Source organism: Pelophylax lessonae, assembly GCF_965119305.1.
Source record: "Pelophylax lessonae genome assembly, chromosome: 2".
Taxonomy (NCBI): Eukaryota; Metazoa; Chordata; class Amphibia; order Anura; family Ranidae; genus Pelophylax; species Pelophylax lessonae.
This window is the reverse complement of record NC_138769.1, coordinates 409,670,440-409,690,934: the sequence shown is the minus strand read 5'-3', so window position 1 is coordinate 409,690,934 and position 20,495 is coordinate 409,670,440. Positions and strand designations below refer to the sequence as shown.

Here is a 20,495-nt window from a genome sequence, read left to right as displayed (position 1 = left end):
GCGGAGGATCACTACCAGTTTGTGGCGTTGCCCTTTGGGCTCGCCTCGGCTCCGCGGGTCTTCACCAAGGTGCTTGCACCGGTTCTGGCATTATTGAGAGCCCAGGGCATTTCTGTCCTGGGGTATCTGGACGACATTCTGGTTCGGTCTGCGACCAGACAGGGTCTGGAGAAGGACCTGTCTGTCACAATGCAAACTCTGCAGGAGTTCGGTTGGACGATAAATGTTCCAAAGTCGACACTGAGTCCGTCGGTTCGTCTCCCCTATCTGGGAATGATACTGGACTCGGTGCAGGCGAAGGTCTTCCTGCCGGAAGACAAACTCAGGACTCTTCAGGAGGAAGTCAGGTCCCTCAGGGACGTTCCACACTCGTCTCTGCGGACGGGTATGAGATGTCTGGGATTGATGGTCTCGGCCTTCGAGGCGATTCCTTTCGCGCAGTTTCACACGCGGGGTCTCCAAGCGGAGATCCTGTCCAGGTGGGACGGGCGACCTCAATCTCTGGATCTTCAGATCTCGTTGAGTCATCGCACCAGGGAAAACCTTCTGTGGTGGCTCCAGTCCCCGTTGGTGTCCGGGGGCAAGTCGTTTCGTCCGATCTCGTGGACGATAATCACCACGGATGCCAGCCTGTCGGTTACGATTAAGGGTCAGGTGTCGGCGCTGGCCGTTCTGTTTCAACGTCCCGTGGCTTCCAACTCCTTGGTTGGCACTTTTATTCAGGGTGTGCGGCATCTGGTTCCTCCTAGGAGGGATCCCTTGCCCCCTTGGGACTTGAATCTCGTTCTATCTGTGTTACAACGTGCTCCTTTTGAACAGATCAGGGAGATCTCGTTGTCTATGTTGTCCAAAAAGGTCGCCTTTTTGGTGGCGATCACTTCGGCTCGCAGAGTGTCGGAACTGGCGGCTTTGTCCTGCAAGTCTCCGTACCTGGTTGTTCATTTGGATAAGGTGGTCTTGCGACCTAATCCTTCTTTTCTACCGAAACGAGTTTCGGAATTCCATCTTAACGAGGATATTGTTTTGCCTTCTTTGTGCACAAAGCCTAAACATCCGAAGGAGGTGAGATTGCACTCTCTGGATGTTGTTCGGGCGATAAGGGTTTACCTTAAATCGACTGAGTCTTTTCGTAAGACTGACTCCTTGTTTGTTCTTCCAGAGGGTCCTCGGAAGGGCATGGCGGCTTCCGCCTCTACCATTGCCAAATGGATCAGGCAGACCATTGAACAGGCCTATGCCTTGCAGGGGAAGGTTCCCCCTGTGCCTGTGAAGGCGCACTCTACTAGATCACTGAGTACGTCTTGGGCCTGCCGTCATGGGGCTTCTGTAGCCCAGGTGTGTAAGGCGGCGACTTGGTCGACCGTACACACTTTCACAAAATTCTACAAAGTAGATGTTCAGGCATCGGCGGATGCTTCCTTTGGCCGCAAGGTTCTTAGTGCGGCTGTTCCATAGGGTCCCTTGTTGGGGAATCCTGGCTGTTGGGATAGTTTTTTGTATCCCCTGGTTTTTTTGTCTTTTCCTGGGTTGTTGCTCCTGTTGAGCACTTATTTTTGCTGTTGCCCAGCTGGTTTCCTTCCTTTGGTAAGGTTCCTTTCTTTGATGTGGAGACTGCGTTGCCTTTCGGCGCGGATGCGTTTCCCACCCCTCATGTTTGCACTGCTTTGGGACGTCCCCATATGTGACGAATATGAAGAGGCGGCGACTGTCGGAGGACGTAAGAGAAAACGGAATTTTTGTAAAATCTTACCTGTAAAATTCCTTTCTCTGAGTCCTCCGACAGTCGCCGCCCCCGCCCCTCTTTTGGGGTTTGAATGTATACTCTACTGCTATTCCACTAAAACTGAGATATGGTTGCAGGAAGTAGGAGGGTATTGACTGAGGGGACCACCCCTTGAGGGTGGGATATGTTAAAGCTTTATTGTTAACATATTCTGTTGCCTAGCTACTCCTTCGGAGCAAAGTCTAATACCCCATATGTGACGAATATGAAGAGGCGGCGACTGTCGGAGGACTCAGAGAAAGGAATTTTACAGGTAAGATTTTACAAAAATTCCGTTTTTTGCGATACAGCACTGCGTTGCTCTGACAATTGCAGTCGTGCGACACTGTACCCAAATAGAAAATTTATATATATATATATAATTCTTTTTACGTTCTGCTATAAAACATTCCCCAAACATTTTATTTATTTTTTTTAAATCTGATTTTTTTTTTATTTTTTTTTTTAAATCAATTTAGGCCAATATGTATTCTGCTACATATTTTTGGTAAAAAAAAAAAAAACCCTAATCCGTGTATTTCTCTTTCGTTTACTGACGGACACAACTCCATGTCGTCTTAGACCCTTGGGCTTATGCTGCTCTCTCTTCAGGAGTAGGACTAGGCGGAAACCATGTTGGCTATGCCCCTGAGGCAGTCCCAGGGGGTATACCATCACTTCCTGCTTTAGGACTTCAGGGAAACTACTGAAGTTGCAGGATGTGATTTGGCTCCTGTTGTCCAACCGTCAGTCAGGACTTGCATGCAAGTGCTGGGTCTGATGGTCTCCAGCTTCGAGGCGGTTCCGTTTGCTCAGTTCCATACCAGATCTCTGCAAAGAGATATTCTTGCCAAAAAGAACAGGGAAATGCAGTCGCTAGACAATTTGTTCCTGTTGAGTCGGGGTACGAGAGGGTCTGTGATATGGTGGCTCCGCTCTCTGGTGTTTCGCCTGGGGAAGTCCTTTCTTTCCCTGTATTGGACAGTGATTTGCATGGATGCCAGTATGCCCGGGCCTTGGGAGTATTCTTGGCTCAAGTTGTTTGGACTCGAGAGGAGTGCAGTCTGCTGATCAACATCCTGGAGATTCGGGCGATAAGGCTTGGTCTGTCCCAGTGTACAGATTGTCCGTCTGCAGGGATGCCTGGTGAGGATACAATCGGACAATGCTACGGCTGTGGCATAGGTCAATCATCAAGGGGGCACAAGAGGTGTCCTGGCGGCCCGGGAAGTAGCCGGCATCCTAAGGTGGGCAGGTGCTGAAGGACAGAGGACTGTCAGCCTCAGTGATTACTACACTGTTGAAAGCTAGAAAATCTACTTCTAGAAAGGGTTATTAAGTTTGGAAGGCGTATTTGAAAGGCCATCTTGCTCCTCCGGTGAGATCCCTGGTACCTCCGTGGGATCTCAATTTGGTACTGTCTGTACTTCAAAAGCCCCCTTTTAAAAACATATGTGAACTTCCTCCGCTCACTCTGTCGCAGAAGGTGGCCTTTTTGGTCGCTATTACTTCTGCGCGTAGGGTGTCGGAGTTGGCTGCATTGTCCTGTCGGTCGCCTTACCTGTTGGTTCACAGGGACAAAGTGGGGTTACGAGTCTTACGACCCTGTTAGGCATTCCTTCCTAAGGTTGTCTTGGGATTTAATTTGCATAAAGATATTGTGTTGCTCTTTTTATGTCCTAAGCCAAAACACCCTGAAGCAACTGCTCTACACTCCCTGGATGTAGTTCGGGCAATTATGGTGTACCTGACGGCGACTGGGTCGATTCGGAAATCCAATTCTTTGTTCTTATGGATGGACCTCGTAAGGGGCAGGCCGCATCTGCTGCGACCATTTCCAGATGGATCAGGCAGACGGTGGTGCAGGGCTACTCCATTAAGGGTCAGGTTCCTCCTTTCTCTGTTAAGGCACATTCTACGAGGGCGCTTAGTGCCTCCTGGGCCTTCCATCATCAGGCGTCGGTGGGTCAGGTTTGCAATGCAGCTACATGGTCGTCTGTACACACATTCACAAAGTTTTTTAAGGTGGATATACATCTTGCTGCAAAGTTTTGCAGGCTGCGGATGCAGAGGCTTCTGCCACTTGAGGGTGTATTTTTTTCCTGGTGGTGAGCTCCAGTTGTTCTTGGTTGAGCTCCTGTTTTACCTGGCTGGATATGTTTAGCCCTTGTTGAGAATTATTTGTATTGCTGTGTTTTTTCCCACCCTTCATATTGACACTGCTTTGGGACATCCCAAGGGTCTAAGAAGACATGGAGCTGTGTCTGTCAGTGAACAAAAGAGAAAATCGATTTTTGTTTTACCGTAAAATCCTTTTCTCTGAGGTTCACTAACAGGCAAGGCACCCGCCCCTCTGTTGGGTTGAGTTGTGTATTTTTCTGACACTGCTTGTTACAAACTGAATTCCTATAGCAGGAAGTGATGGTATACCCCCTGGGACTGTCTCTCAGGGGCGTAGCCAAAATTATTTCTGCCTAGTCCTACTCCTGAAGAGAGAGCAGCAGAAGCACAAGGGTCTAAGAAAACATGGAGCTGTGTCTTGTCAGTGAACCTCCGAGAAAAGGATTTTTCAGTAAGACCAAAGTCCATTTTTTGGTTGGTTTGTCCAAACGTTATAGTGTCTACAAACTGTGGGATAGATTTATGGCAATTTTTTTTTTGTTTTTACTGGAAATGGTGGTGATCAGGGATTTTTAGCGGCACTGCGACATTGCGGCGGACACATCAGTCACTACGTGATGCTTTTTGGGGACCATTGACCCCAATACAGTCATCAGTGCTAAAAAAAATGCCCTGCCAGTGTCATTTATACATTAACAGTGAAAGGGTTAATACTAGAGGTGATCAAGGGGTTCGGTGTGCTCCTAGGGAATGCTTTTGAATTGTGTGGGGGATGGATATACTAGAGGAAAAGAGGCCATCACGGACGCTGGACCCGCTGATTGGTTTCTGCTGTGTCTAATCACAGCGGGAGTAGCGCTTCGGCGGCGCAGGTGCGCCACCGAGGACCCCTGCACAAAATCACGTACCTAGATGTGATTTTGCACCGTTGGGCCATCCTGCTACAGTATACAGTATCTCACAAAAGTGAGTACATCCCTCACATTTTTGTAAATATGTTATATCTTTTCATGTGACAACACTGAAGAAATGACACTTTGCTACAATGTAAAGTAGTGAGTGTACAGCTTGTATAACAGTGTAAATTTGCTGTCCCCTCAAAATAATTCAAAACACAGCCATTAATCTCTAAACCGCTGGCAACAAAAGTGAGTATACCCCTAAGTGGAAATGTCCAAATTGGGCCCAAAGTGTCAATATTTTGTGTGGCCACCATTATTTTCAAGCACTGCCTTAACCCTCTTGGGCATGGCGTTCACCAGAGCTTCACAGGTTGCCACTGGAGTCCTCTTTCACTCCTCCATGACAACATCACGGAGCTGGTGGATGTTACAGACGTTGCGCTCCTCCATCTTCCGTTTGAGAATGCCCCACAAATGCTCAATAGGGATTAGGTCTGGAGACATGCTTGGCCAATCTATCACCTTTACTCTCAGCTTCCTTAGCAAGGCAGTGGTCGTCTTGAAGGTGTGTTTGGGGTCGTTCTCATGTTGGAATACTGCCCTGTGGCTCAGTCTCCAAAGAGAGGGGATCATACTCTGCTTCAGTATGTCACAGTACATGTTGGCATTCATGGTTCCCTCAATGAACTGTAGCTCCCCAGTGCCAGCAACACTCATTCCGCCCCAAACCATGACACTCCCACAACCATGCTTGACTGTAGGCAAGACACACTTTGTACTCCTTACCTGGTTGCCGCCACACATGCTTGAAAACCATCTGAACCAAATAGGTCTCGTCAGACCACAGGACATGGTTCCAGTAATCCATGTCCTTAGTCTGCTTGTCTTCAGCAAACTGCGGGCTTTCTTGTGCATCATCTTTTTTTCAGATCCTCCGAGAATTCTTAGCCATGAGGTGCCATGTTGAACTTCAGTGACCAGTATGAGAAAGTGAGACAGATGACACCAAATTTAACACACCTGCTCCCCATTCACACCTGAGACCTTGTAACAGGAACGAGTTGCATGACACCGGGAGGGAAAATGCCTAATTGGGCCCAATTTGGACATTTTCACTTTTGTTACCAACGGTTTAGACATTATTGGCTTGTAGCAATGTGTCATTTCTTCAGTGTTGTCACATGAAAAGATAAAATATTTACAAAAGTGTGAGGGGTGCACTCACTTTTGTGAGACACTGTATATGCGGTGGGCAAGTCCTGAAGTGGTTAATCGGCATAGCAAGCTGTTTTTGACATACAAAAGCAAAAAAAGTTAAAATAGAAGAGGACTTCTTTTTTTTTTTTTTTTGCATGTTTCCATTAAATCTACACTTACAAGTAGGGAGTTCATATACAAAAAATAAATCGGTGTCCGTATTCCCATTCTCATTCATAATTTTAGCTTTGCTCACCACAGATGTCAAAATAGGTGCACCTGTGATTGCAGGCTACCATTCAAAAGATCTCCCTTAACTTCTGTCTGTTGGACATGTGTCAGAGCAGGAAATAAGGGGAATCTCCTCAATTTTTTTTTTTTTGGGGGGGAGGGAATGTAGGAATGAAAGGTTCTTAAATGCCTTTTGTGCCACACATCACAGGTTTCAGATCAGATGTTTTACCTTGGTTTAAATTTTACTTTTGCTTCTTCTACTTTTACTTTTTTTACTTCTATTTTAGAAAGCCCAAAGATAAAAAATAATAATTACAAATGTTTTAGACAATTAGTCTAACAATTCAGGCTGTTTGCTGTTAGAAATGGTACAATTTTGGATGTCTTTCAATATATTTTCAATGATCGGGCCTATGTTGTCTGGTCATAGTGTGAAAAAAAAATATGCTTCATAAACAAAATCTTGATATATACACTATTGTTTCTTCCCCATATATTTTAGTCATAACTAGGGGAAAAATCAGGCAGATTTGGGATAGTTTGATCCCAGGCAAAAGAAAACAAAAGTCAGAAAAATTTTTTAGTGAACTGCAGACACAATGATCCGCACGCTCGAAGTTCATTCACTCTGCCTAAAACTCTAAAAATGGCAACCTGTACTGAGGTACAGGCAGCAGAGCTGAAGACAGTGTGTGCAGGATCCTGACATTGCAACTTCAATTTGCTGATTGTGGGTACAATTCTTTTTCAGGCTCCCGTTTTAAAAAAAAATAATGCACATTTTCTTTTCTTTTTTTTTTTTTTTTTTAACCTGCAAAAAGATGTGCTTTTATTTTTTAATGAACGGTTAACTTGGCCTTTAAATGTGAGAGTCTCCAAATTGATGCATACATAGCAGTGTATAAATAAAGGGCAGGTATGCCTTAAGGGACACAAAAGCCAACAAGAGTACAATGGCAGCTAGAAGGCGTCCATTGTGTCCCTACACCAAATCCAGCAAAAGCTGTACAAGAATGGCAACCGCTTCAATTTAGAACTAGCTTTTGAAAAAAGGTGCACAGTGCAGGGCATTGCACAGTACAAACAAACATAATTTTCTATCCCACTCACCAGTAAGCCTGCAAAAAAACAAACAAATTGGCCCCATGCATCTAAATGCATCTAACAATTTACATATAAAAACAACAGTTTTAGTTGCACGCATTTGCTCATTTTCTGTTTGTACTGTGCAATGCCCTTGCATGTGCACCTTACTTCAAAAGCTAGTTATAAACTGGTGTGGATATCATTCTTGTTTAAATAGGAAAGCACACTGGTTACTTTTTGGACCCTTTCAGCTTTACACTCCTCGGTAACTAGGCTTCTTCTGATTGGATGAAGTAGGGATTGTAATGTCATCTGCTTGCTTCTCCACAACAGTTTACCAGTGGAAGACGTGTTTAAAAAAGACAAAGCTTCCTGTGAATGGCTGAGCAGTGCTCAGCCCAAATCAATTTTTGTTTCAGGGATGGGAATGCTACATACAGGTTACAGCTGCAAGAAAAAGTATGTGAACCCTTTGGAATGATATGGATTTCTGCACAAATTGGTCAAAAAATGATCATCATCTAAGTCACAACAATAGACATTCACAGTCTGCTTAAACTAATAACACACAAAGAATGACATGTTGCCATGTTTTTATTAAACACACCATGTAAACATTCACAGTGCAGGTGGAAAAAGTATGTGAACCCCTAGACTGACATCTCCAAGAGCTAATTGGAGTGAGATGTCAGCCAACTGGAGTCCAATCAATGAGATGAGATTGGAGGTGTTGGTTACAGCTGCCCTGCCCTATAAAAAAAAAACACACACCAGTTCTGGGTTTGCTTTTCACAAGAAGCATTGCCTTATGTGAATGATGCCTCGCACAAAAGAGCTCTCAGTAGACCTACGATTAAGAATTGTTGACTTGCATAAAGCTGAAAGGGGTTATAAAAGTATCTCCAAAAGCCTTGCTTCATCGGTCCATGGTAAGACAAATTGTCTATAAATGGAGAAAGTTCAGCACTGCTGCTACTCTCCCTAGGAGTGGCCGTCCTGTAAAGATGACTGCAAGAGCACAGCGCAGACTGCTCAATGAGGTGAAGAAGAATGGAGTGTCAGCTAAAGACTTACAAAAGTCACTGGCAAATGCAAACATCCCTGTTAGCGAATCTACAATACATAAAACATTAAACAAGAATGGATTTCATGGGAGGATACCACAGAGGAAGCCACTGCTGTCCAAACAAAACATTCCTGCACGTTTACAGTTTGCATAAGAGCCCCTGGATGTTCCACAGCAGTACTGGCAAAATATTCTGTGGACAGATGAAACCAAAGTTGAGTTGCTTGGAAGAAACACGCAAAACTGTGTGGCGAAAAAGAGGCACAACATAAAAACCTCATCCCAACTGTGAAGTATGGTGGTGGGGGCATGATGGTTTGGGGCTGCTTTGCTGCGTCAGGGCCTGGACGGATTGCTATCATCGAAGGAAAAATGAATTCCCAAGTTTATCAAGACATTTTGCAGGAGAACTTAAGGCCATCTGTCTACCAGCTGAAGCTCAACAGAAGATGGGTGTTGCAACAGGACAATGACCCAAAAGAATAGAAGTAAATCACCAACAGAATGGCTTAAACAAATGGCTTCCTCAACCCGATTTGAGATGCTGTGGCATGACCTTAAGAAAGCCATTCACACCAGACATCCCAAGAATATTGCTGAACTGAAACAGTTCTGTAAAGGAATTACTCCTGACCGTTGTGCACGTCTGATCTGCAACTACAGGAAACGTTTGGTTGAAGTTATTGCTGCCAAAGAAGGTTCGACCAGTTATTAAATCCAAGGGTTCACATACTTTTTCCACCTGCACTGTGAATGTTTACATGGTGTGTTCAATAAAAACATGGTGACATTTCATTCTTCGTGTGTTATTAGTTTAAGCAGACTGTGATTGTCTATTATTGTGACTTATATGATGATCAGATCACATTTTTTGTGAAGAAATCCATATCATTCCAAAGGGTTTGCATACTTTTTCTTGCAGCTGTATATAGCGCTAGCATTGGGTGCATGTATTAGTAAACAAAATATATGTTTGGACCAGCTTGGTCCAAACAAACTTAAGTTAAAGTAGAACTATGGGCAAAACGTTTTTTTTTTTTTTTCATTTTGGATAGAGTATAGGAGGGTTATAACCCCTGTCAGATTATTATTTTTTTTTTTGCCATCTGTGTCCCATTGCAAAGGAAAGGAATTCCTTGGGGACTCCCAGGTCACCAGAACTAGTGTCTCCATTTGAAGATTTCCCCTCTTTATACTTTTCTAGGGGTTAACACAAAGTTTGGGATTTTCTTTTACTTTCAATAAAAATGGTAAACAGGACAAATAAAGATGGTGAATCTCTTCATAGGGGCACAGACAGCAATACAAACTGACAGATGTTTTAATCCCTTTCCACTCTATCCAAAACAAATAAAAAAAAAGTTTTGCCTTTTAGTTATACTTTAATTAAAACCTGGATGTAAAGAGGAAAGGATTGCCGCTACTCCTGACGAGCCCAGGTGAATAAACAAAAAGAAGCGGTCTCAGCCTACGTCTCCACCAAACCACACACCCTGATGCAATATGCTCCATCCAATGGGGCTTAGTCATAAGACCTATGACAAGGCCCAGTGGGGTTTGATGGAGCTATGTAGGCTAAGGCCGCTCCCTTTTTTTTTTTTTTCTCACCTGGGCTGGTCGGGCGTAGTGGTGTTCCTTTCCTCTTTGTTTATTAGCCCTATAGATTGGTATCAAAAAAAGAGGTAGACCCGCGGGACTTTGAATGAGGTAAATGTTAGTGGCTGGAAATAAGATACTGAAATGCAAGAATAAAAAGACATACTTTTATTGCACTATATAAAAAGTATACAAGTGATGAATAATATCATACACTAATTTGCATATTGAGAAAGCTCCATGGCTAAATATAGACAATATACAGTATAAATATTAATACATTGCATAGCATACCGATGTACATCTTGCATTACAGCTTGGCTTCAGAGTAACCTTAATGACATATTTATTCATAGTAGTACAGTAATCTGCATCCTAAACTGACGCGTTTCGCGAGCTGTGCGCTCGCTTCCTCAGAGATAGATGCACTCAAAGTAAATCTATGGGGGAACATACATTTAGAGTAAAAGATGTGTGGTTGGATGAAAATGCCAAAAAGGTTCAATGTAGTAGTAAACATTCAAAAAAGTATGAAATACTCACAGGTCAATGAAATTAGAATGGGGGGATATATTTTCTCTGTGTGACAACAGTGGCAAATGTCTGACCCGGGAGCTGAGGGGTCCCTGCTGAATGCAAGCCAAGAATGGAGAGCCCATGGCAAATAGGTGACAACAAGTGGAATGAAAGGATGCACCATCCAGAATCTGCCATATGTGGGGATAATGTGAAAAAATATATATGTAAAAAATCAATAACATATGGGAGTGAAAAAGTAAAAATATGTGGACAAGTGTATGGACAGAGCTGGTATGGGAATGATGTGAGTGACATGAGCCAAAGTGAAGGGGAAAAAAAAAAGGGGGAATGAGGAAAAAAAAAAAAAAAAAAAGAAAATAGGGGTGAACTCAACCACAACAGTGCAGATGCCCGTGTTGGATTAAAGGTGAACAAGTGCCATAGCTAACCACCAGAAATGTGAAATAGGGATAGTATGAGGACTGAATAAGCAAAGTAACACCGAAGCGATATAGTGAAAAGAAGTAAAAAGAAAGAAGAAAACATGCCACAGTGCCCAGACTTACCATGAGGATCCAAGGTTAGCAGCAAAGCACAGGACCCCAACGTCATGTAGCGTGCGACCGGCGGATCAAACAGAGGCAAGAGCATCCGTGATCTCGTGGGGGAGAAGGACGCCAATTTGGCGGACATCCCAAGTCCCGCAGATGTAGAGGCATACAGCAGCGTAACAACGTCAGTGCGTGGCACCGGCGTGTGACGCTGGGGGTGCGGCATGACGCCGATGTATGGGTGGACCCGCCCGTCCCAGAGGGGGGAAGGGGCAGGGACAGCCTGGGGGAGGAGCCACCCTGTGTGAGAACATCACAAAAGGGGGACCAATTGGTGTTGTAGAGTAAATGAAGTAAGGAGTTGAATTAAAAAATTCAAAAAGTTCATTGGTATCAGGACAAGCCTTCACTCCATGCTCTGGGACAAAGGGATATGCTTTCACCTCTTCTTTGAGTGGCGCCAAAAGAAATATAATGGGTCGTATTTGAAACCTGGAGTTAGGCTCTAAGTGCCTAGTGTAGCCACCGTTAATGTGAATCTTTCCCATTGCCTTCCATGGACAAAGCACAGGTTTCCTTTAAAGTGAAACACAATTATTTAGAGAAAAAATACACTCCCAATTCAGTTATTTTGATAACAAGGGTTTTAGCAAATGTTACGGAAAAGTAATTTTAAAATGGCTTGCGTGGTTGTGTAACTATACGGCATTATTTTTTTTTTTTTGGTGCAGGAAAAAGAGAATCAATCAAGGCATCGATCTCTTCTTGATTTATCTTGCTTAAATTTGGACTTGCTTTGGAAGTGTTACAAAAAACTACAAGATATGTAAGTTTTTAAACATGGCAAAATGTTGTATATAGTGTCATAGTTTGTGTTTATTTTGTTTGGAAGTTGTACTTTCTCTGAATGTTCTTTGACAAGGACAGCAAAACTCTAAGCCAGAGGTGCTCTCTGAGAGAAGGGAGTATCCTCCTGCTTGCCTTGTCTCAGAAGGTTGCCTTTTTGGTGGCTATTACTTCTGCCCGCAGAGTATCTGAATTGGCGTTGTTCTGCCGCTCACCTTATCTGGTGGCCCACAGAGATAAAGTGGTACTATGACCTAATCAGCCGTTTCTTCCTAAGGTGGTTTCTGATTTTCATTTGAATTAAGACATTGTGCTGCCTTCACTTTGTCCAAAGCCCAAGCATTCCAAGGAAATGGCATTACATTCTTTGGATGTGGTGCGGGCAATTAGAGTTTTCCTGGTGGTTACTGAGCCGTTCAGAAAATCAGATGCTCTATTTGTCCTTACCGAAGGATCTCGTAAAGGATTGGCTGCGTCTGCTGCGACCATATCCAGATGGATCAGGCAGACAGTTGTTCAGGCTTATTCGCTGAAGGGTCAGGTTCCTCCTTTCCCTGTGAAGGTGCATTCTACTAGGGTGCTGAGTGCTTCCTGGGCTTTTCGCCATCAGGTGTCAGAGCTGCAAGTTTGCAAGGCGGCAACTTGGTCGTCAGTGCACACGTTCACAAAATTTTACAAAGTAGATGTGTTGGCATCTTCGGATGCCTCTTTTGGCCACAAGGTTTTGCAGGCTGCTGTCTTAAAGAGAAAATGTTTTTCTCTTTGAGGGTGTATGTGTTTTCTGGGTGAGCTCCAGTTGTTCCTGGTTGAGCTCCATGTTACCTGGTTGGCTAAGTTTAGCCTTGGGGAATTACGTTCTTTTTTGCATTGGTTTTTCAACCTCTCATGCAAATACTGCTTTGGGACGTCCCAATGGTCAAGAAGATATGGAGCTGCGTCTGTCAATGAACGATTGAGAAAACTGGATTTTTGACTTACCGTAAAATCCTCTTCCCTGAAGTTCATTGACAGACACAGCACCCTCCACCCTAATTATGAGTGGAGCTTTTTTCTTCTAAACACTGCTTGCAACAAAACTGAGGGCTATAGCAGAGTGAGTGGGTGTATAACTTCAGGGACTGTCCCATAGGCATGGTAAAGCTTTTTCCTGCCTAGTGTCCTACTAGGGGACATCATAACCCAATGGTCAAGAAGACATGAAGCTGCGTCTGTCAATGAACTTCAGAGAAAAGGATTTTTATGGTTGGTCAAAAATACAGTTTTATTATACAAAACTGATAAAACAATCACACATTAAAATCTAGAGTTACTGAAAATTCACGTAGTTTCATATTGCCTTGTTATAAGTATTTGATCCCCAAGCAAAACATGACTTAGTACTTAATGGAGAAACCCTTGTTTGCGAGCACAGAGGTAAGATGTTTCTTGTAGTTGGTGACCAGGTTTGCACACATCTCAGGAGGAATTTCTGCCCACTCTTCTTTACAGATCTTCTCTAATTCCTTAAGGTTTCTTCGCTGTCTTTTGGCAACTCGAAGTTTCAACTCTTCTCCATAAATTTTCTATAGGATTAGGGTCTGGAAGCTGACTAGGGCATTCCATGATGTGCTTCTTCCTGAGCCACTCCCTTGTTGCCTTGGTGGCATGTTTTGGGTCATTGACATGCTGGAAGTCCCATCCACGACCCATCTTCGGTGTCTGAGGGAAGAAGGTTCCTGTCCAAGATTTTAAAATACATGGCCCCGTCTATTTCCCCCTCAATGTGGCAAAGTCAGCCTTTACCTTTAGCAGAGAAATAGCCCCAAAGCATCATGTTTCCACCTCCGTGCTGGACAGTAGGGATGGTGTTTTTAGGGTCATAGTCAGCATTTTTCTTCCTCCAAACACGGTAAGTTGAGTTAATGCCAAAGAGCTCAATTTTGGCCTTATCAGACCCCAGCACTTTCTCCCAATCCTTCTCTGAATCATATATAGATGTTCATTGGCATGACTGTACATGTGCCTTCTTAAGGAGGGGGACTTGCCATGTTTAGAGGAAGAAAAATGCTGACTATGACCCTAAGAACACCATCCCTACAGCCAAGCACAGAGGTGGAAACATTATGCTTTGGGTCTGTTTCTCTGCTAAACGTACAGACCGACTTTTCCGCATTAAGGGGCCAATGGACGGGGCTATATATTGTAAAATCTTGGATGAGAACCATCTTCCCTCAGAAGAAAATTTATAGAGAGAGCTGAAACCTTCCCTCATCAAGAATGCTGAAGATGGGTCTTCCAGCATGAAAATTACCCAAAACATACCGCCAAGGCTACAAAGGAGTGGCTCAAGAAGAAGCTTATTAAGGTCATGGAGCTTATTAAGAATCTTAAGGTCACTGGCCTAGCCAGTCTCCAGACCTTAATCCTATGGAAAATTTATGGAGGGAGCTGAACCTTCGAGTTGCCAAGTTAAAGTGGTGGTTTACTCTGCTTTTAATTTTTACCTACAGATAAGCCTATAATGAGGCTTACCTGTAGGTAAAAATAATATCCCCGAAACCTGCACGGTTTAGGAGATATTCACCCTGCATGCAGCCTCTGAAACCAGCGGCGCATGCGCTCTGAAGGTCCGGCGTATCTTGCCGGACCTTCAGAGCTCCTTGCCGACACCTTGCCGGAAAGTGAACTCCCGAATGCATGCGCGGGAGTGACGTCATTGCGGCTCTTGCCACCCACAGCGCCGGAGCCGCCGAACCCAGAAGAGACGCCAAGGGAACATGTCAGCTCCCTCAGCGGTTTCCGGGCGACCGTTTGGGGGGCTTTGTTCTAAGGTAAGTATTTCATAATGTGCTAGAATGTGATGCATACTAGCACATTATGCCATTGTCCTGCAGGGTTTTTTTATTTTTAATTTATTTACACAGGGTATTCAACCGCTTTAAGGGTTTGGAGAAGATCTGTAAAGAAGAGTGGACCAAAATCCCTCCTATGATGTGTGCAAACCTAGTCGCTTAGCTACAAGAAGCGTCTTACCTCTGTGTTTGCCAACAGGTGTCATGTTTTGCTTGGGGAACAAATACTTCTTTTACTCACTGAACTGGAACTCCGTTTATAACATTTGTATTTTCTGGATTTTTTGTTGATATCCTGTCTATCATTAAAGATACACCTATGAAAAAAAAATATAGACTCTTAATTTCTTTGTAAGTGGGCAAACTTACAAATACTGCAGGGAAACAAATACTTTTCCCCAATGTATGCCACTCTCTGTGTAGTGAGGAAATTAGTCTCCCATGCTCCAACATGGGGGGGGGGGGGGGGAAGGGCATGTTGTACACATGGATTTGCCAACTACCTTAAGATTGAATCACAGATTCCCTTTTCCCATGTATAAGAAGGCAGTATGAAACTGTGCATTTTCAGTAACTCTAGATTGTAATGTGTGTATGTTTTATCAGTTTTGTAGTCCCACGGGAGATATTTTATTTATTTTAGATTTTTGCATATGAACTATGGGGTTTTACCACCCCCCAAACAGCAAATATAAATTAATCCTTACTGTCCTGAACCCCCTATAAGGCTACTTTTTCATTGATGTGCTGCGATTTCCCTTCAGCACAGTGCACCTGCTGCTTTCCTGCGGGTTAGCTGCACTCTGAACCATAAACTTTTTTACATCTTGCAGGTGTGGTGCACTTTCTGAAAGCTAAAAAATCCTCTAATGGTGCACAGAAATTGTTAATTGTCATGATTTATTGGTGTACTTATTTCTTTGTCCAACCTTTTATAGGTAGATAAATATGCCTGAGAGATTTACCCTGTTGCCCAGTGAGTTAAAAAACAAAACTTTGCTAATGCAGTATTTCAAATGTTGACCCATACAATGTCTAAAAGAAACCTTTTAAAGTTGTTCTAAAGGCTGAAGTTTTTTACCTTCATACATTCAATGCATGAAGTTAAAAAACCTTAGGTGTGCAGGCTCTCCCCCCCCCAGTCCTTACCTGAGCTTCTTCGGATCCAGCAATGTCTACGATAGCCTTGGCTGTCCCGGGACTGTCCCTTCTCATTGGCAGAGACGGCAGTGTCAATAACAGCCAGTGAGCCAATGAGGAGGGAGTGGGGGGGGTCTTATAGACACATAAAGCAGCGGCTCTGGAGTGAGCACACAGCGGTGTTCCCAGGGCAAGCGCCTTTCTCTGGAGGCACTGCTCGAGGAGAAGGAGCCAGGAGCGCCAGCGGGAGATCCAAAAAGAAGGTGTTCGGAGCTGCTCTGTGCAAAACCACTGCACAAAGCAGGTAAGTAGAATATGTTTATTTAAAAAAAACGAAAGAAAAAAAAAAAGCTTTAATATCACTTTGAAGAAAATATAGAGGCTGTCATTGCTGTAATATTTGGTAAATTTGAGATTAAACCATAGGGATGCATACAACTGTAATATGAGGTTGAGTCCATGGATTGAAAACATTTGTGTGTATTGTTAGTTAGGCCTATTATTTGCTCTGTAGTTTTAGTAAATTTATTAAATCTTCATAGAAAAAAAAGTACAATTATCTTTATTTCAATTACTTCAAATAAATTATTCTTCATATTTTCTCTCAAGCCAAAGAGAGGAATGCATCTGTGCTCAGACTATCCTGCTTCAGTTACTCCAGAGCTGCTTCAGTGTACTGACAACAGGGAATCCTGCTCCTAATAATCAGAGCCAATCCCAGTCTGCTCAGGAGTTGTACACACACTTGTGTGATGGTAAGAAAAAAAGACATTTATGTTTTATAATACACATGTCATCTGTTCTTTTATAAGTGCCATTAGCATGGATTTTAGATGTTTTTCAGCAATCTATTATTCAGATTACCCATTGAATGCATGTTGATATCCATATTCACTATACTAAAAATATGAGCTTTGCATATTCAGTAGAAAATATTCATATGTAATCAGCAAGTGGATAATGGTTTGCAATAAATGCACATAGACTTTTGCTTTTATTGTTGATAAGGATAAAGTGGATAATTTATGTAGACCAAAAAAATTGTAGCAAATCAAAGACAAATGCATCAGTTTTATCAGCACCTTTTTCTCACAATCGGTGTATTTCAGTTTAGCAAGTTTAACTCTCTTTGGTATCCCTCACAAATTGGTGGGTAAAGCATGAACTTTGGGTGTCCTTAAAGTACCTATTACTGACTGTCCAACAGGGTACTCAGGAGTCACAGGCAAGAATTTCTAAAAGCTCAACAGATGTTCAACAAATCTGGCTTTGTCTTAATGCTTTTGGGGGGAACAAATTTATAGGCACATGACTCTCAAACAAGAGTTTTATAAAGTGGGGGGGGGTTTGAACCTGCAGGGAACATTCACATGCCTGTATAAATCCTACTTATCTTTATTGTGCATGTTTTTTTTCCCCCAGCGCAAAAGTTCCTGCGTAATGATCAGTAAATACTTGCGTAAAACTGTCCTAAACACCTACATCTGGCATACATGTATACATATTTCCTCCGATGCAGATTTTTTAATTTTGTGTTACAGATCTGAACGCAGTATGTGAGAATGTCTTCTTTGATAAGAATGTAGTTGCCTTTAGATCCGTAAATAAAAGACTTGTAAATGTGTTTTTGTCTTTTACAGCTGTGTGAATGAGGCCTAAACATGTTTATGTAGGACCACAAACAGAAAAGAGAATCTCATAGGGTGTTCACTGTATTATAACTGATTTGTGTTATATTTCAGCTATGGACAACATGGACACATCAACTTTGTATTCCAAAGCACTGAAAGAGGAAATTAAAAAAACGTTACTTAACGGAGCTGCTATTTTTTTCCCTGATTGCATGGCTAGACGTGATCGCCTGTTCTCCTTAATGGTATGAATATGTTTTGTTTTCATAGCAAGTAAACATATTTATTTTTGCTGAAACCAGATCACAAGGTGAATTCTTTTTATTTTTGTTATTTACTTTTTTTTTTAAAGGATAGGTTCGCTTTTTGGAAAATGCTTAATATTCCACCCATATTTAGGGTGTAACATGTTCCAGCTCCTGTAGCCTCTCCCCCTCAGTGTCACAGTGGGTAGGGGATCTTCTCGCCGCACCCATTGTCACAAGTCAAAAACAGTGTGGCCATGTGGGATTCCCCCAAGGTTCCTGTGTATCAATAGACTACAGTTATGATCAGCTGACGGCCTGTAGTTCTGAATAGACTGTGAGGAAACTGATGAGCACTCTCGTAGTTCATTCAAAAGCACTGCAGTAGGAGATTGATACAAAAAAATTTCACTGAATATATTTCGGAGTACAGTTAAATCTGGAAGAAGTTGTGTATGGCACAGCTGTAAATTTGCCAAAAACAGGTCATCCACCATAGGTAATTGACTGTGCAAGAAGTTGTCTAGTCAGAGACGGAAGAGATCACATTTAGAGATCTTTTCTTCCTAAGCATCAAAGAAATAGGTACGGTCCCTCCCACAGGAAATAAATGGTGAAGTGAGTCACTGAATATAATAAATTTGACTGATTAAAACCACTTGCCGTCTGCTTACATGGACACTACTGCGGCAAAGTGGTCTGTTATCGTCTGGCGACGTAGACCTACGTCGCCAGACACTCCCCTATCTCGGCGGCGCGCGCACGCCTCCGGAGGCTCGCACCCACTGTATTCAGTCACAGCGGGAGTCAGGCCAGGGGAGGATCGTCGGGGATCTAGTGTGGAGATCCGCTTGCTTGTGTAAACACAAGCGGGCGGATCTCCTAAGTGACAGGCAGGGTCAGATTGCAGGGTTCAGCATAGCTGAACCCTGGATCTGTCCTTGTGTCACACAGTCGCCTCCCCCCACACACGTCAGTAAGCACCAGGCATACATTAACCCCTCCCTCTCCAATAAAATTAACCCCTTCCCTGCCAGTGTCATTTTTACAGTAACAGTGCATATATATATAGCACTGATTACTGCAGTAATGTCACTGGTACCCCCAAAAGTGTCAAAAATATCAATCAAGGGTCCGATCTGTCCGCCGCAATGTCGCAGTCCCGCAGAAGAAAATCGCAGATCGCCGCCATTACTCGTTAAAAAAAACAAAAAAAAAACACCAAAAATGACAGAAATCTTTCCCTTAGTTGGTAAACGCAATAACTTTTGCGCAAACCAATCAAAATACTCTTATTGTGATTTTTTTTTACCAAATATAGGTAGCAGAAAACAAATTGGCCAAAAATGTAAAAAAATTTTGATTTTTACATTTTTTTTTGGGGGGGAATTTCATATAAAAAAATGTGAAAAATATTGTTATTTTTTCAAAATTTACGCTATTTTTTTGTTTATAGCGCAAAAAGTAAAAATTGCACAGGTGATCAAATACCACCAAAAGAAAGCAATGTTTGTGGGGAAAAAAAGGACGTAAATTTCGTTTGGGTATGGCGTCGCACGACCGCGCAATTGTCAGTTAAAGTCGCACAGCGCCGAATCGCAAAAAGTGGCCCAGACGTAAGACAGCAAAATCCTCTAGTGGTAAAGTGGTTAACAGACAACCAGATGTCCTTACTCGAGAAGGGACTTGCCTTTTCCCCATGTTGTCCTGGTAACCAGTTTGGGATATATAAGGATATAGGCCTGTTTTTTAAGATCAGTGCATTTTAAACCTGTCCACGATAAGGTGGAGCACTTGAGCATTTCCAAGCTTACATCAAAACCGGGAGGTGGATGAACTGGAATATATTGAGGGTAATACCCGGCTGAGGTCACATATGCTAAACCCCCCCCGTGAAAAACACATAGATGGAATTATGTTTTGGTTTTTTCCCCCAGCCCTAGAAAGACTGCTGTCCCAAGACCCAAGGGTTTATTGCACCTGTCCTGGCAGAGGAGATTTCTCAATGCTTCTATTCCAACCCATTCACAGTTCAGTTGCTGGACACTGGAAAATCCTTCCAATGAAATGGAAGGTATTGACTTTGGGTGATTTGGCTAGCTCTCCTACATTGGTCTGTCTACCTTTTGGGGGCCTCCCAGGGTGCAGTTGGATAATGCCACAGCTGTGTCATACATCAACCATCAAGTAGGAATATGTCACGCTCCCCTGGAAGAAGCAAAGCTGATCTGATCTTGGACAAGACAATTCGCCACTCTTCGCTGTGTACATTCCCAGTGCGTAAAATTGGAAGGTGGATTTTTTTTTGCGTCAGTATCTGAGTTTGCTAGAACTTTGTCTGGGGTGGGGGATGTCAGATGTGGACCTCTTGACATCCAGATTCAAAGACAAACTGGACAGATTTGTGACTCGGACCAGGGATCCTCAGGTGTTTGTGGTAGATGCCCTGCTAACTCCTTGGGACAACTTCCCTGATTTTTCCCTTACTTCCACTACAACTCCTTCCTCACTTGTTAAGCAGAGTAAAGGCTTGTACACACAGAACAAATTGGCTTTTATCAAACGTGCATGCTGAAAAACAGCATCTGGTCAGCATATTCACAGCCAATGGCTGTAAGCGCTGATTAGTGTGTTCTCATGTGGAGGCAGTCCCCCTGTCAGAACACGATAGCTTCAGTAGGGGAGATTGCTGCTCTAACATCGCTTACTTAGTATGGCAACCGCTCAGGGTTTTTTTTTCGTTCAGCCCACTGGGTTGAATGAAAAAA

The 20,495-nt window shown here is 43.1% G+C and overlaps 1 protein-coding gene across 1 annotated transcript in view; it reads left to right on the top strand.

Annotated features, from left to right (window-relative positions):
- ZZEF1 (zinc finger ZZ-type and EF-hand domain containing 1) overlaps nucleotides 1-20,495 on the top strand; it is a 499,621-nt gene that overhangs the window by 155,626 nt on the left and 323,500 nt on the right. Inside the window, exons 14-16 of the mRNA XM_082244777.1 lie at nucleotides 11,766-11,860; nucleotides 16,461-16,606; nucleotides 17,594-17,727. Coding sequence (XP_082100903.1) covers nucleotides 11,766-11,860; nucleotides 16,461-16,606; nucleotides 17,594-17,727 — 375 coding nt within the window. The remainder of the gene's footprint in view (nucleotides 1-11,765; nucleotides 11,861-16,460; nucleotides 16,607-17,593; nucleotides 17,728-20,495) is intronic.